Source organism: Panthera tigris, chromosome B4 (genome assembly GCF_018350195.1).
Source record: "Panthera tigris isolate Pti1 chromosome B4, P.tigris_Pti1_mat1.1, whole genome shotgun sequence".
Lineage (NCBI taxonomy): Eukaryota > Metazoa > Chordata > Mammalia > Carnivora > Felidae > Panthera > Panthera tigris.
The window spans coordinates 14,358,668-14,374,651 of record NC_056666.1 but is presented as its reverse complement, the minus strand read 5'-3'; the positions used below and the strand labels follow the sequence as shown (position 1 = coordinate 14,374,651).

General features: G+C 40.2%; 1 protein-coding gene across 1 annotated transcript in view; it reads left to right on the top strand.

The window, feature by feature from the left end:
* Positions 1 to 15,984, top strand: part of ITGA8 (integrin subunit alpha 8) — a 187,662-nt gene that overhangs the window by 22,252 nt on the left and 149,426 nt on the right. The window contains exons 3-6 of the mRNA XM_042991143.1: positions 4,318 to 4,418; positions 7,539 to 7,662; positions 14,095 to 14,156; positions 15,255 to 15,300. Coding sequence (XP_042847077.1) covers positions 4,318 to 4,418; positions 7,539 to 7,662; positions 14,095 to 14,156; positions 15,255 to 15,300 — 333 coding nt within the window. The remainder of the gene's footprint in view (positions 1 to 4,317; positions 4,419 to 7,538; positions 7,663 to 14,094; positions 14,157 to 15,254; positions 15,301 to 15,984) is intronic.

Below are 15,984 nucleotides of genomic sequence, written 5' to 3'. Positions count from 1 at the left end.
AGTGCATACAAATCTGTCACATGTACTTTAACAGTTGGGTAGTGGTCTGTTTTATAGATGACAGAAATTTCAGTTTGAATCCCTTATGTATAAATATTTAAGTTCCAGTTTTCTATCACAACCAGGATGGCAATTATCTTCACTTTTGCATCTTAAAGCATCTATGTAATTATTCCCTTTGAACCAAATCCTGGAAGTTGAATTCTTTGGTTAAAAAAATGTATATTTAAGGGGCGCCTGGGTGGCTCAGTCGGTTGAGCGTCTGACTTCGGCTCAGGTCATGATCTCATAGTTTGTGAGTTTGAGCCCCGCGTCGGGCTCTGTGCTGACAGCTCAGAGCCTGGAGCCTCCTTCAGATTCTGTGTCTCCCTCTGTCTCTGCCCCTGACCCACTCGCATTCTGTCTCTGTCTCTCTCAAAAAATAAACATGAAAAAAAAGTTTTTTTTTTAAATGTACATTTAAAACTTTGGTATGTGTTGCCAAATGGCCCTTCCAAAATGCTGTGTCGAGTTATTGTCTTGCAAACAGAGTGAATGTTAATATTTTTTGCCCAACTGGTAGGTGACAAGTGTTAAGCCATTATTGTTTTAATTTGCGGCTCAGGACCTCTCTAGGAATTTACAGGCTTTTTAATTTCTTCTTTATTCTGTAATGCCCATTCAAGCCCTTAGAGCTTTTTCCTATAGAATGTTAATCTTTTATGTTATTGATTTGGGAGCTTTTTACAAGTTAAATCTACTGACCTTTTCTTTGAAAAAACTTTCACCTCGATTTTCATTTATTTACTAATTTTAATAGTCTTTTTAAAAATGTTTACCTTTGAGAGAGAGAAAAAAAAAGTGTGAGCAGGGGAGGGGTAGAGATGGGGGGAGACACAGAATCCAAAACAGGCTGCAGACTCTGAGCTGTCAGCACAGAGCCCGACTCGGGGCTCGAACTCGCAAACCGCAAGATCATGACCTGAGGTGAACTTGGGACGCTTCACTGACTGAGCCACCCAGGCGCCCCATTACTCTTTTACTGCTTAGAAAGACTTAAATCACATGCATTCACTATGAATTTTTTTCCCTAGCTTTTGACTTTGTTTTCTCCATAGTTTGTGATATGCCAAGGAGAGAATTGCTTCTTAGGTGACTATCAGTCTCCACCATCTCCCATGATCACAGGCCCTTCCAAGAGTTCTCTGGGGTTGACAGTGCATGTAGGGTAACCAGTGCCTTTCTTCTGCTATAGATCTACGTGTCTCTATCCTAACTGTTTACCCCTTGTCATCAGTGTATCAGCGGGAGTTTGGTCAGAAAAACAAAAACCACTTTGAGTAGTACAGCTGGGAAGGGATCGCATACAGAGATGAAGGGGCTCGCCTGGCCACTGGAAACACTGGGGGTGTGGGGAGGTCAGGAAGGTCACTGCCTGCAGATGAAGCAATATGGAAGTTCAGGACTTGATCTCTGCTGACTGATGCACCAAGAGGGGATTATTATCAAGGGATACTTTAAAGAGCTGCGGGAAGAACATCACAGTTGTCACAGCTGATGCCCACGTGTGTGCCTGCACCTGCCACCAGAAAGTAATGGCTTCTCCGTCTTCTCTTTCCAGTCCTCTCCTGAGCCTCTCATTCCACAAGGGTCCTACTCATAAGAGTGTCTAGAAAATGTATGTTCCAGGCTTTCAGCCCTTTGCCCTACAGAGGAGGGCTCAGCGGGGCTGAAATCATGCTGAGTATTTACAGTTCTTACCTGGAGGGTGTTTTCAGTAAAGATCAGATTGAATCAAATCGGAAACATTGTCCATGCATGGGAGGTTTCTTGAGCACCAGCGGGCAAGAGATAACACAGTGCCTTGTGTTGGGGTATTTGGCATGAAAGACTCTTGTTCAGAAAAGGAGGGTGAGAAATGGACTTTCATAGTCCATCTGAATATATTTTATTCGTTTGAAATTTTATGACATTCTGACACGAGATTTAAAGTCAGACAACTTGTAAAAATAGTGAAGCAGAAGTTTGAAAAGGTGATTTGCCCTCCTCACAGATCAAGGAGTGGCTGATCCGTCTAGACTAAAGCTCGTCTCAGTAAATAGACCCAGGACAGTGGAATTCTCTGTTGTAATCCTTGGGTATGGAATCCTTGGGATTGGGTATGGAATTAGTGGAATTAGTGAAGCCAATTCATTTGTACTCTTGGTCCAGAAGAAATTTGTTGCTGGACAATAACCCACAGTTGACAGTTTTAATCTAGTTATTACACAGTTCAACCTCTGAACAGCAGAAAGGACGTCTCAGGAGTCACAAAGGTAAAGTCACATCATTTTCTCTAGCAGAACGAGGCCAATTTAGAACTGGCTTCTCTCTTTCCCCAGGATCCATTTCCTTCCTCCCGGCAGGCTGTTTTTCTTAAGTTCTTTTGGGATCTCCTTTAAAGATTTTTGAAATTTTTGAGGTGCTGGTCTTTTCATGGCTTTTTAGCAGTTTGGACATTCCAAAGCCACTGTGTAGCCTTTTCTCTCTGTAATGAATCAGAGCCACATGGACAGTCTTGAGAGGTCTCACTAATTTTGCTGCTGAGTGCCAAAAATCACTAATAATAACATCGTACGTGTGTGTCAGCAAGGTCCTTTCCAGTTCTTGGACTTGGGTTGAGTTTCCAGGTTTCTAATTAAGAGATATTTGTAAAGGGTTTGGATTTTCAGTTAGATGGCTACATGATTTCTGAGCGTACAGCTTCTCAGCTTATAAAGAGGGCACTTTCGAGTTTGTGTAGCTCACGTCATCTTTATGACTTTGATCACCTGTGAAAGAGGAAAGGGAGAAGGTATTCTCAGCCTCATTTTCTAGAAGAAACCCAAACTCCGAAGACTGAATGAATTGCCCCCATCACCCAGTTCATGGTGATAAGATTCATTGTCTCTGAGGTCTATAATCTTCCACAGTGCCTAGATGTAAATATAAATGTTTATTTTTTCAAGTTTATGCTGTAATCTGTAACATGCTCCGTTCATTGCCAGTTGTATGCATTTTGGGTAAGGATTTATAGAACCTTTTTAAATTTTTTTTAAATTTAAAAAAAAATGTTTATTTATTTTTGAGAGAGAGAGGCAGAGCATGAGCAGGGGAGGGGCAGAGAGAGGGAGACACAGAACAAGAAGCAGGCTCCACGCTCTGAGCTGTCAGCACAGAGCCTGACGTGGGGCTCGAACTCACGGACCGTGAGATCATGACCTGAGCTGAAGCCAGACGCTCAACCGACTGAGCCACCCAGGCGCCCCTAGAACCTCTTTTTTTAAAAACAAAACAAAACAAAACTCAGAAACAACAAAAGCATAAGATTTTTAAGAAGGAAATTCATGATTTTCAACTAACATGTAAAAGTCAATTTTAGGTTAAGATTGACTATATATAATTTTTAAAAGTCTGTAATCATATGGAAACTCAACTTCATGTTAATTACATGTGTATTTTGGCCTCACTTAAGAGGTGTTAAAAGTTCGTTTTGTAATGCCTTTATTATAGAGTCAATGAAGAAAAATGAAACGCATACCAAAGGAAACACATATAAATAAGATTCCCTGGTGCAAATGTCTTTTGAAATCCATTAGCTATTACCCACGAAGCTCCAGTGACAACCATGTGGTTAGAGCCACGTGGGAAATACGCTGAGTGGGAATCAAGAGTGAAAAGAAAGATATCTGCTTTTTATTAAAACCCGAAGAGTGTTATAATTGGGTTGAGTTTCTACCCAGATGGTCCCCCTTCTTATGACATCTGCAAAGTGTGTCTAAAAGTACGTTGAGGTGTTATTTTCTGCGGCTGCGTGGACACATGTTAACTTCGTCAAAAACCAAGACCTTGGAGTCCTTCACAATCTTTCTTGCTAATTCATGCCAACTCAAGGGAGGAGCTAACTCATGTGCTTCTCCCCTCAGGGAGGTTCCTATGGGTTTCCCTATTGGGAAAGATTTGAAATTCCCTGAGGCAGTTGTAAGTATCTGGTCTTCGATCTTTTGCAAATCAATGACAGTTGCATAGATTTGAGGCTATTAGAGTTCATGTCAACTTGACAATACAGTTATCTCTGAAAATATTAAGTGGTAACAATAAAAAATGCTTCCTGTAAGTGAAGTTGTGAAATGTCATGTTCAAATGTGCATTTTCATTTGGTATTTTTCTAAATGAAAAGGCTTGGTGAGAACTCCCCACCCCGTGTCTGAACATTGTTTTTTTTTTTCAAATAGTTTTAACGGACGTGTTCATTGTTACATATTATATTTGGCTGCCACGGTTTACGGGTTCTTAACAGTTCCGTGTCCTCCTTGTCAGACAACAGAAAGATCAGAGTTAATGGAACCAAGGAACCTATAGAATTTAAATCGAATCAGTGGTTTGGGGCAACAGTGAAAGCTCACCGAGGCGAAGTTGTGGTAAGTATGAGTCGTGGCGATGCTGTGCAATATTATGTTCTCAGTTTTACAAAACTGCTTTCATGCAAGGACTTCTATGGAGAGGGAGAGAGAGAGAGTGTGCGCGGGGTGGGGGGAGGGGCAGAGAGAGGGAGCCGGAAGCAGGGCTGGATCCCACCAGTGCCCCAGGACATGTCAGATTTTTAAAGACAAACTTACCAGCATTCTAAAACAATAAATTTAGTAGCCCTTAAAATGAAAGAATTTATTCTAGTGTTTAAAGTTATAGGAGATAAAGCTTGTTTTCCCTATCAGTTAGAGATTTTTAAATATTGCAAAACTTGGACGCATGAGTGGCTGTCAGTTAAACATCCGACTTCAGCTCAGGTCGTGATCTCACAGTTCGTGAGTTCGAGCCCCACGTCAGGCTCCTCGGTGACAGTGCAGAGGCTGCTTGATATTCCCTCTCTCTGCCCCTCCACCCCCAAATAAATAAACTTTAAATATTTTAAAATATATAACTGCTAATTACATAGTTCTCTGAGTACATTAATAATTTTTTAAAGTAAAAAAAACCCCTCACTTTCAGGTAGATATCGTTCAGCTTTAAAGCGCTGTGGCTTCATGATTCTCTTATTTCAATCATCTACGTGTCTAAGCTATTGAGAAATAAGTGACTATATTAAGCTGATCTGGAAATTTTTTTCTTGGGGGAATTTTTTAAACCATTGGCTTTAATTTCCTTACAACAATAAAGCAATAACTTTGGCTTTTAGGATTTGTTTAAAGCTTCTTGAATTATGTTTTAATAAGAATAAGTATTTAAAGGAAATACCTTGCTTTATTTGGTCTGTGGTTAACCCCCCCATGGAGATTTTGACATAAGCAGGTAATGTATAAGATACAGACAGCCCTCTCCAGTTGCAAATCCAGAATTTACAGGATGGTCTCTATAGAACTATACTTGCATTAATATGGTTTTCATATTCCACAGTTGGTAAAAACTTTTTTAACCTTTAGTGGCATATGACATGTGAATTGCTTTGGAAAGCTAATTCTATCTAATGACTATGTGGGATTGAAAAAAATCTTCTGGGTACTGTATTGATATTTTTAAGTCTTGAAAACTTATCTGTAACACATTATGCATCTCTGAAAATCGTATGCCATGTTCATAATAAAAATAGTTAATTTGGGGGCATGTTTCCATTTTCAAAATTATGTAAAAGGAAATCCGATAATATTAAATATATTCCAAGTTAATTTTTTCCTTTGAGCACTGAAATTTAGGGTAAAGAATTAAATTCTGCCCTACGTGATAATTATTAGGACTTCAAAATGCTGAAGTATCTTTTTGACTATCCAGATGTCATGTGTGTATGTATTAAGTTTGGGTCAAAGTCCAAATTTATCTTATCAGTGTATTTCACATCAGTGTGAAACTGAGCAGATATAAATAGGATAACTTTCTAGGCAAGAACTGGGAAGAATTTTCTTGGCATCTAAGTGTGGGGGTCGGGGGGAGGGGTGAGATCCGGCAGGTGAGGCCGGTTTTCCGAATACCTCACTGCATAGGTGAGCGCCCACACTGCCCACACTACTGCTTTTCACCGTTGCAACCTTACGTTAAACATATTAGCACATAGTTTGTTAGTTTATTAAGAGGTCCCTAAGATGAAAGAATGTGGATGAGATCGATGGTTTTTAGGTTATCAGCCAAGACTTCACAATACCAAAAGAGTCAAGTTGTGGAAACACTCTTCTTACTTGAGAATAGAAATAAAATATTTTCATTAAAAGTAGTTGCGCATTGGGCAGATTACCAAGGACACATTTGGAATCGTGAAAGGACTTTATTTTTTTTTCAATGTCTATTCTTTTTTTTTTTTTTTTTTTTTTTTTTTTTTGAGAGAGAGAGAGACAGAGACAGATCGTGAGCAGGGAAGGGGCAGAGAGAGAGGGAGACAGAATCTGAAGCAGGCTCCAGGCTCTGCACTGACAGCACAGAGCCCGATGCAGGGCTCAAACTCACGAAGAGATCATGACCTGAGCCGAAGTCAGATGCTCAACTGACTGAGCCACCCAAGCACCCCATGAAAGGACTTCAAAATCAGTGTCTGCCTTCATATTCCTGGCATTTTTAAATTTTAAGAGTGATATCATCAAAATCGGAGGTAGGCCAGTGATTCCATATTCCAGGCATCTGTAATTCTGTGTCCTTCGAAATGAGTGCTTGAATAATCAGGTAAAACACACTTATGGCGGATTCATGCTAGCAAACAAGTCAAAAAGATGCCTATAATTTTCTACACATTTATTTTATTGCCTCTCTCATTTGTAACAAAATTAATGTTGCTTAATTTACTTAAAGAGGACTTCATATATTCTCTTTTGTATTTGATATCCTTCCAAATATCATCCTTTTGTTAAGAATCCAAGCTTCTGAAGAAGCAACCAGAGTATTTCATGCAAGAATCATATTTCCTTTCTGTTGCTTAAATTAATTTTTGTTTTGTCATGAATAAAAACCATTAACTAAAAAATAAAGTCAGGAACACTCTGATAAGGGAGTAGCATGTCCAAATGGAAGTCATTGTTTAAAAAGTCATAAGATATGCCATCAGCGATAAGCCAGGGAAATCCATAAAACAGAGGTTTACAAACTTGTCTGCATCTTTGAATTCGAAAATAATTTCTTAAAGCAACAGACAAAAAAAAAAAAGAGCTCTCATTTTAACACATCACACTGATTTATTGACTGAAATGATCGTTTGAGTCTAAGTAGGTCCAACTTTTAAAAAAGACAAGAAGATGTGAGTTCTTTGCTGTTAGGAAATAATTACTTTTGCCAGGTTACACATATTTAACTTTAAATCCTGTGGGGGGAGAGCTCATTCCTTTCTATATGTTTAATTTATTCTGATGCTATTGTGGATTAATGTTGGGGGAAAAAGAACGGTTTTGGAAGTTTCATTAACTCTGCCTACTGAGGTACTTACCAGCATGCTGGAGGCCACTTAAATCGCCACTAATTTAACATAGTTTGTGATGAATGTAGACACATTAGTCAACAGGTTCAATCATATCATAGCATGAGGAACTGATGCCACGAAAATATGTTTTGTCTTCGATGCATCACAGGCCTGTGCTCCCTTATACCACTGGAGAACTCTTAAACCAACACCGGAGAAGGACCCGGTCGGCACCTGCTACGTAGCGATTCAGAATTTCAGCGCGTATGCGGAGTATTCGCCTTGTCGGAACAGTAAGTGACTTTATTCTTTGAAAGGGCACTTTAGCTCCAGAGCCCCTCTATGGTAGGCAGGGCAGGCAAGATCAGAACCTCACTGACAAGGAAAAAGAAATGGGGTGAAGATTATGGGCGGCCTTTCAGAAGGTCTTGCTGCGACATGAGGGCCAAGACCCAGAATTCTGTGGGTCCTTTTCCGTGTTGTAGACATTTCTTTAGGAGAATTGATTGGTTCCTTAGTTGAGGCCTTAAACTCTCAGCGGCTATTCAGAATTCACACCGCAATCTAAAGAACGGTGACCACCCACTTGACTCGTTCACGGCAGGAGTGGTGTTTGCGAGTGTGCTAGGAACTGGGGACATTCTCACATCAGCTTTCTGTCCAGCCTGTGTTCCTGCCGGCTATTGCTCTCTTTGGCAGCTGTGTGCTCGGGTTATCTGCATGGTGGGCTTTTCTCCCTTAAATGTTTAATCCCTATTTTTCAAAAGGGCTCCGCACGCTTAGAGTATAAGTCTTAGCTGGCCGTTCTCGGGATCTTCCAGCAAAGCATCTTTGAAAGCAAGCCTGGCGAGTTCCAACTTTGGGACACTGCTGTTTTAATCACTTCTTGCTGGAACACCACGGATTTGGGACAGCAGTTCTGACTGCTTGGATCTACTCAGTCCTTTTGTGAACTCTTCCAGTTTTCCGTGTGTCGTTGGAGATCAGTGGGATTTGTCAGGGAGCAACCACGGGATTTTCATCCTTATTCTCGACAGTTCACAAAATCACAATGAGGAGAGAAAGGTTAGAAGGAACATTCTAGCAACTGATTTCGGGAAATTGATTTTTCAAAAACCCAATCCCAAATTAGATTTCCAAAACCATAAGTAATATTTCCCCATTTTGCATGAATACTTTTTATACATTTTTTTTAACATTTATTCATTTTTGAGAGACAGAGAGCATTGAGCAGGGGATGGGCAGAGAGAGAGGGAGACACAGAATCCGAAGCAGGCTCCAGGCTCTGAGCTGTCAGCACAGAGCCCGACACGCGGCTCAAACTCGTGAACAGCGAGATTATGACCTGAGCCGAAGTCGGACGCTCAACCGAGTGAGCCACCCAGGTGCCCCCTGCATGAATATTTTTTAAATCCAAGATTAATTTAGGCAAGATAATGAGCATATATCAGAAATAAAACAACGCAGATAAAGAATGGATCAGTGATATTAGAGGGTTAATAAAGACGCCGCCGAGATTTCATCTAAATAACAAAGTGGAACAGCTAACTCAGATGGGGGTAGGATTTTGGCAAGGGGAAGATGATGGCTCCTGTTTTAAAATATTGACATAAATTACCCACTTCCTCGCCTTACGACAAGTGTCGGCCGAATGAATAATCTGTGAAATTAAGATTTTATTTTAAAGGCTTGAAAACAGAGGTTCCTTGTTGATAATGAGACTCGATTATGTATCCATTCAACACTCTAAGCACTAATTATTCTGTGTTTAGGGAATAAAGCACAGAACAAGAGAAAATAAAACACAGTCTTTAAGAAACTTACATTCTAAGTAGGGGAGACAGACAACAAACATGTAGATGTTCAGATCCAGCGATTCCACATCTGGGTGTAGGTCCAGAGGAAGTGAAACCAACATCTCAAAAAGATATCTGCACCCCCACGTTCATGGCAACATTATGCACTTTAGGCAAGACATGGAAACAACCGTAGCATCCATTGATGGGTGAATGAATAAAGAAGATGTTGTGTGTGTGTACAATGGAATGTTATTCAGCCATAAAAAGAAGGAAATCCTGCCCTTTTCAACCACGTGGATGGACCTTGAGGGCGTTATGCTAAGTGAAATAAGCCGGACGGAGAAAGACAAATACCAAAGAAGAACGCCACTTACACGCAGAACCTAATGAAAAATAAAACAAAAAACAAAAACTCCAAACTCAGGGATACAGAAAATAGATCAGTGGTTGTCAGAGGCGCAGGGTGAGGAGATGAGTGGAGTTGGTGAAGAGGGTCAAAGGCGTAAATTCCCATTTACAAGACAAATAAGTCCAGGGGAAGTAATGTCCAGCAAGGTGACTATGGTTAACAATACTGTATTGTGAGGGTGCCTGGGTGGCTCAGTTTGTTGAGTTTCTGACTCTTGATTTTGGCTCAGATCCTGATCTCACGCTTCGTGGGATCGAGCCCTGCGTTGGGCTCTGTGCTGAGCTTGAAGCCTGCTTGGGATTCTCTCCCTCACCCTCTGCCCCTCTCCCCCACTCACACACTGTCTCTCTGAAATAAACAAAGCAAAACAAACAAAAAAAAAACCCACAATACCATATTGTGTATTTTTTATTTGAGAGACACAGAGAGCACACGTGGGGGAGGGGCAGAGAGAGAGAAGGAGAGAGAGAATCTAAGCAGGCTCCACGGTGTCAGCACAGAGCCTGACATGGGGCTTGATCTCAGGAAGTGTGAGATCATGACCTGAGCCAAAATCAAGAATCGGAGGTTTAACCAGCTGACCCACCCAGGCACCTACTGTGTTGTATATTTGAAAGTTACTACGAGAGTAGATCTTAAAAGCTCATCACAAGAAAAGAAACTATACTTGTATGTAGTGCTGGGTGTTAACTAGATTTACCGTAGTGATCATTTTGTAGTATATACATGTATTAAATCATTCTGTTATATTCCTTGGACTAGTAATAACATGTTATATGCCAATTATATATCAACGAAAAGAAAACTTCTAAAAAAGAATAAATTCATAATACAAAGGCAGATAGCGAAAAGTGCAACAATGAAAAACATAACAAAGCAAGAGAGTAGGGAGTGACCTGGCCCGGGTGGGGAGAGGAGCTTTGGGAAAGGACCATGGGAAGGGCTCTCTTAGCAAATGGCTATTGGAGCAGGGCAGGGGGACTGTCCCACGCACAGGCAAGAGCCCAGAGAGGCATATTTGGAGTCGTGTTCCGCTCAGGGTGTTGTGTTTTTTGGTTCCATGAGAGGCCATTACTATTACGCGAAAGATAGAAGTCAGGTAGAGGGATAAAGAAAATCCCAACTTAAATCAGAAAACTAATGGACGGCTGAGATTTAACAGAGAATGTGTTTCATCAATCCTGTTCATATCCTACTTCTCCCGATGTGCTAAAGATGCTTCCCCATCTCAGTAAACTATGAGAGCCGAAATGATGAGTCCATCCTTCACAGTCCTCTTGCCTGGGAGATCTACCGTACTCTTCCAGCTAATGTGGAGGGTGATCGTTTATAAGACCCGTCACTGCCTTTTGTTCTGCCTTTTAGACTGAGTGCCTCTGTAACGAGAGAACTCAGGTTAAAGTATAGTACGTGGCACTGAACCATGAGTCTGAACCTTTATCTGAAAATAACATTCGTGGTCGGCTTGTGTCTTGAGTGGCCCGGGCACATTATGATGCCAATTGACTCACTCTTTATTTTCCTAAATAAACGAACAGCTTGACACGGGTAAAAATGGAGTCGAATTGCAGAATTGCTAAGTCAATTCCCAAGAATCCTTTTCAACTCTGGTTCACATCAATAGTTCTCACTTTCCTCGTGGCCGCTCTCTTACTACAAAACTTTTTCCTCCAGAAATTCACCCAAGGAGCTGACTTCCTGTCTTTCCCCCAGGAGTTTACAGTTCATTAACACAAAGCCAGCTTGTTCATGAGCATATGGTCAGTATCACAGAACAGGAACATCAGCAATATTATTTTCAAAAGAGAATTTAAGGAACCTTCTCCTGCTCATTCCGTACCACAAACATACCCCACTGATACGCTGAGCAATCCGGGAACTAATCTGTTCATTCATATTCATGACATGCCTCCTGCTGTTATTATCATTCATAATTCAGGTGGGGATGATTTACACACCACCTTCCATTTTACTTTGAAAACCAACAAATAGTAGTGAATGATCAGCACGATTCCCTGGATCCTGAGTTCATTCTGGGACATAATTGTAAACTTTCTAAATGCTCTGAAATTCCAGGAGGATAGATTCCTTCAGCTCTTATAAACTATAACCCTAAGAGAAAAAAACTACCTCACATTCTGTTACGATCACTGCTTCAAATAAACATTTGAAGTTGGTTGTTTTCTCAGTGAGTTTCATGAAAAGTATTAGTATTGTCTTTTAATTTTTTGTTTCCTGTTTTGGAGCAAAATAATTTCAAAGGATGGTCATATTTCTTCTTTGAATAATTTACAATATTAAAAATGAAAAGAAAGACTTGATTTAAAAAGGATTTCTAAAGAGGTTTGTACATTAGAAAAATACGTTTCTTAAATACACTCGAGATTGCAGATATAGGCTTACATAATCATATATCAGGTATTCGTATATATCTCTCTGGATGCATGTAAGTATTTACACACATGAACTTCCAGAAAACTGGTAACCAGACATTTGAGGTTATACAGATGAACCTTTGGGAAACTTTATAGCATTCAGAACTACAAACCACAAAACATAGTTTAAAATAAAGAGTAAATTTTATAAAAATACAGTGTAAGATGTTGTGCACTAAAAAATTGCAGGGCCTGGGTGGCTCGGTGGGTTAAGCGTCCGACTGCTGCTCAGGTCCTGATCTCACAGTTTGTGAATTCAAGGCCCCCTGCTCCCCCCTCGGGCTCTGGAGCCTGGAGCCTGCTTCGGATTCTGGCCCTAACCCACTTGCACTCTCTGCCCCTAACCCACTTGCACTCTCTCTCTCTCTCTCTCTCTCTCTCTCTCTCTCTCTCTCAAAAATAGTAAACATTAAAAAAATTGTTGTTAAAAATTGCAGAGAGTAAACCTCATGTTAAATGTTTTTACCACAAACAAACAGAGGGACACAAGAAATTTTTTGTAGGTGGTAGAAATTCTTATTACTTTGATTTTGGTGATGGTTTTGTGGGTGTATGCATATGTCCACACTCATGAAAATGTATCCATTAAGATGTACAGCTTTTTGTATATTAAGTATAGCCCAATAAAGCTGAAAAAAAAAACTAAGCTTAAAAAACACAGGAGACATTAACGGCATTTCAATTAAAAAGAGGTATTGCCATTAAAAAATACAGTGTATGTGAAAAAAAATACAGTGTATGTAATAGAACAGTGTATTAAAATATACAGGGAGCATCTAGAGAATTAGTTAAGTACTAATCAAAGGAAAGCAAAAAACAAAAGACATTCCAGTCGGTTAAGCGTCTGCCTGCGGCTCAGGTCATGATCTCATGGTTTGTGAGTTCCAGCCCCGCGTCCGGCTCTATGCTGACAGCTTGGAGCCTGGAGCCTGCTTTGGGTTCTGTGTCTCCCTCTCTCTCCGCCCCTCCCCTGCTCGCACTCTGTCTGTCTCTCTCTCTCTCTAAAATAAATAAATGTTAAAAAAAAAAAAAAAAAGAAATGCAATTTGCAAAGGTACCTAACTAATAATAGAATAATTTAAAATTACTTTCCTCTTGGAGATCATTAAAATTGGAATCCTTGTGGGTGCCCTCAGCAGAAAGCCTCCGCCCAGGTGACCATGTTGACCCCTCTCTTTCTCAAGGCATTTCTTTAGGAATGACCTATGTGGCTTCATGCAGAACACACAGGCAACTCAGAATCCCGTTACTGCCACTTGCAGAACTCAGAACATAGGTGAGAGGAGAGTTTACTTCTTTAGATAAACATGACTTGTAAAACCCAATGTAGTAACTCCAAGGGATGTTATTCCTAGTGGTCTTACTACAAAATCATGATGATATTTGGGACAAAAAAATAAATTATGTTTCATAAATTATGAAAATATATTTCATAAATTGTTCATGATGAATTTAAAAGTAAATATAAAGTGGGGCACCTGGGTGGCTCAGTTGGTTAAGCCTCTGACTTCGGCTCAGGTCATGATCTCACAGTTCGTGAGTTTGAATCCCGTATCCGGCTCTATGCTGACAGCTCAGAGCCTGGAGCCTGCTTTGCATTCTGTGTCTCCCTCTCTTTCTGCCCCTCCCTCGCTCATGCTCTCCCTCTCTGCCCCTCCTTGCTCATGCTTTCTCTCTCAAAAAATAAACATTAAAATTTTTTGTGATGTTAAAAAAATAAATATAAAGCACATATTGATCATTAAAATTAAAAAAAAATTTTAATGTTTATTTATTTTTGAAGGAGAGAGATAGAACATGAGGGGGGGCGGGGGGTGGCCAGAGAGAGAGGGAGACACAGAATCCAAAGCAGGCTCCAGGCTCTGAGCTGTCAGCATAGACCCCGACACAGGGCTCAAACTCACAAACTGCAAGATCATGACCTGAGTCAAAGCTGGAAACGTAATCGACTGAGCCACCCAGGCACCCTGATCATTTTAAGTTGAGAAATCAATAAGGAAAACAACAAAATATCCTAGCTGTTATTAAAATATATATTGGGAATGATGATGTGATAACATTTCTGTATTTTGGTCACTCTAGGTAATGCTGATCCCGAAGGCCAGGGTTACTGCCAAGCAGGATTTAGTCTGGATTTTTTCAAGGTGATTGAATTAGTTTGGGCTTGTAGCTTCTAGCAGTTGTATTATCTGTTTGATTTTTTCTTTTTTCTTTTTGTTTACTCTCTGCCTCTGGCTCTCATCCCCACCCCCAATAACTACCACCAACAAAAGAACCTTTAGGTATGTATCCAGCCTGTTTTGACAACTTCCTTAAATGTTTTTGCTGTTCTTTATTTTCATTAAAGCAATTGATGCAGATGACAAACATTAAAATAACACAGAAATACATATGATGAAAAACAACAGTCTTTCTCCCCACCTCAATGATAATCCTTTACATGGAAAATCTGAACAACTCAGTGAGAGAAATGTGTTTCTAAAAAAAAAAAAAAAGAAAAAAATTGCTTTATCTCTTAGCTGTAATTGACTGATTAGATTTAACACGAGTGTTAAAATTCACAACATCCTTTCACAAAGTTACAGAGATAATAAGGGACCAAGATTTTGTGGGTTTGAAAACAGTGTAGAAAAAAATTCACCAGCATACAAATTTTGCTCTTTTGTGGCCTTTTTTTTTTTTTTTTTATTGTCTTTTTTTTTCCCCCCACTGAAAGTTGGAAGGAGGATGGAAGGAGGTGGTAAGGAGAAGGGAAAATTTATATTTGCTAGTCTGGGGTGTTTGCTCTCTCTTCTGAGAGGGGGAAGGGGGTGGTTGCAGACGTATGGAAAAAATAGGCATTACTGTGGCCTTGAGATAAATAGAAACCATATTTTCTTTTGTTGCCAAAGCTCACAAGACCATGTCTGCTAAATTACACAGCATTAAACATGTACGTTATTTTGCTTACCTGAATCAGTGCCAAAAATCTGAATTTCTGTATCCTCAAGGGAGAGAATTCAACTTAGCTAATTGAGGCAAACGAAAATTATTTAATATGCTAACACACTAAATAGTGGAAAGCAAAAAAAAAAAGGCAAATAAAATGAACTGCATGACCCAGATACAAGGGCCTCATTTAAAAATTGCTTTTTTACGTGTAGCAAATTGTTAGCAATGCTTGTTACCAATGATTTGTCACCTTGAAAAAGAAAAAAAATATCTGTTTTTCTTTTCCAATTGTTGCTGTTTCTGTTTTGTAGAATGGAGACCTCATAGTGGGAGGACCCGGGAGTTTTTATTGGCAAGGTATGTTCTGTGAGCAGAGAAGAAATGCCTATTTGTGGTTACTAACGAGGAGGTGAAACACCATTAACACCAAATGTTGACCCTTTGTTACATGAATTATAGGTCCGGATTCAGAGTATCTCCAAGGAATAAGGCATCATTTCCAACTGTATATGAATGCTATTTTTAAACACTGTTGCAGCTTAATTCATTCGTTCACCAAGAATTTATGGAGGCTGTGTGAGACTTCGTGCTAGATGCTAGGGATACAGTGATGAGTAGACTAGACGCTGTTCCCACCCTCACAAGGTTAACACCTGGGGGGAGATGTAGGCATTAATCCAATATTCACACAAATACCTGGGACGCTCCACACGTGATGCTCGCTGTGAAGGAAAGGTACGTCGTGATGGGGCCATGAGAGTATAGGAGGCTTCTCCCGGGGTGGCTGCGTGCACCTGTTTTGTCTTCTGAACAACCTGTGCTGTGCTTAGGGAACCCTGGACCAGGTGTAGGACAGCATCTGCCCAGAGGGGATGATGCCTTCTAATTCTTATAAAGGTGCTGCTCAGGCCAGAAGCTGCTCAAAGGTCACTAACTTGGAAACAAGCAGCCCTGAACTGAGATCTGAACTTTGCTAGGAGGTAACTAGCAAAGAGAGAAGGGGCTCTATGGAAAGGTTTTGTGGCCTGAATTGAGCGGTCA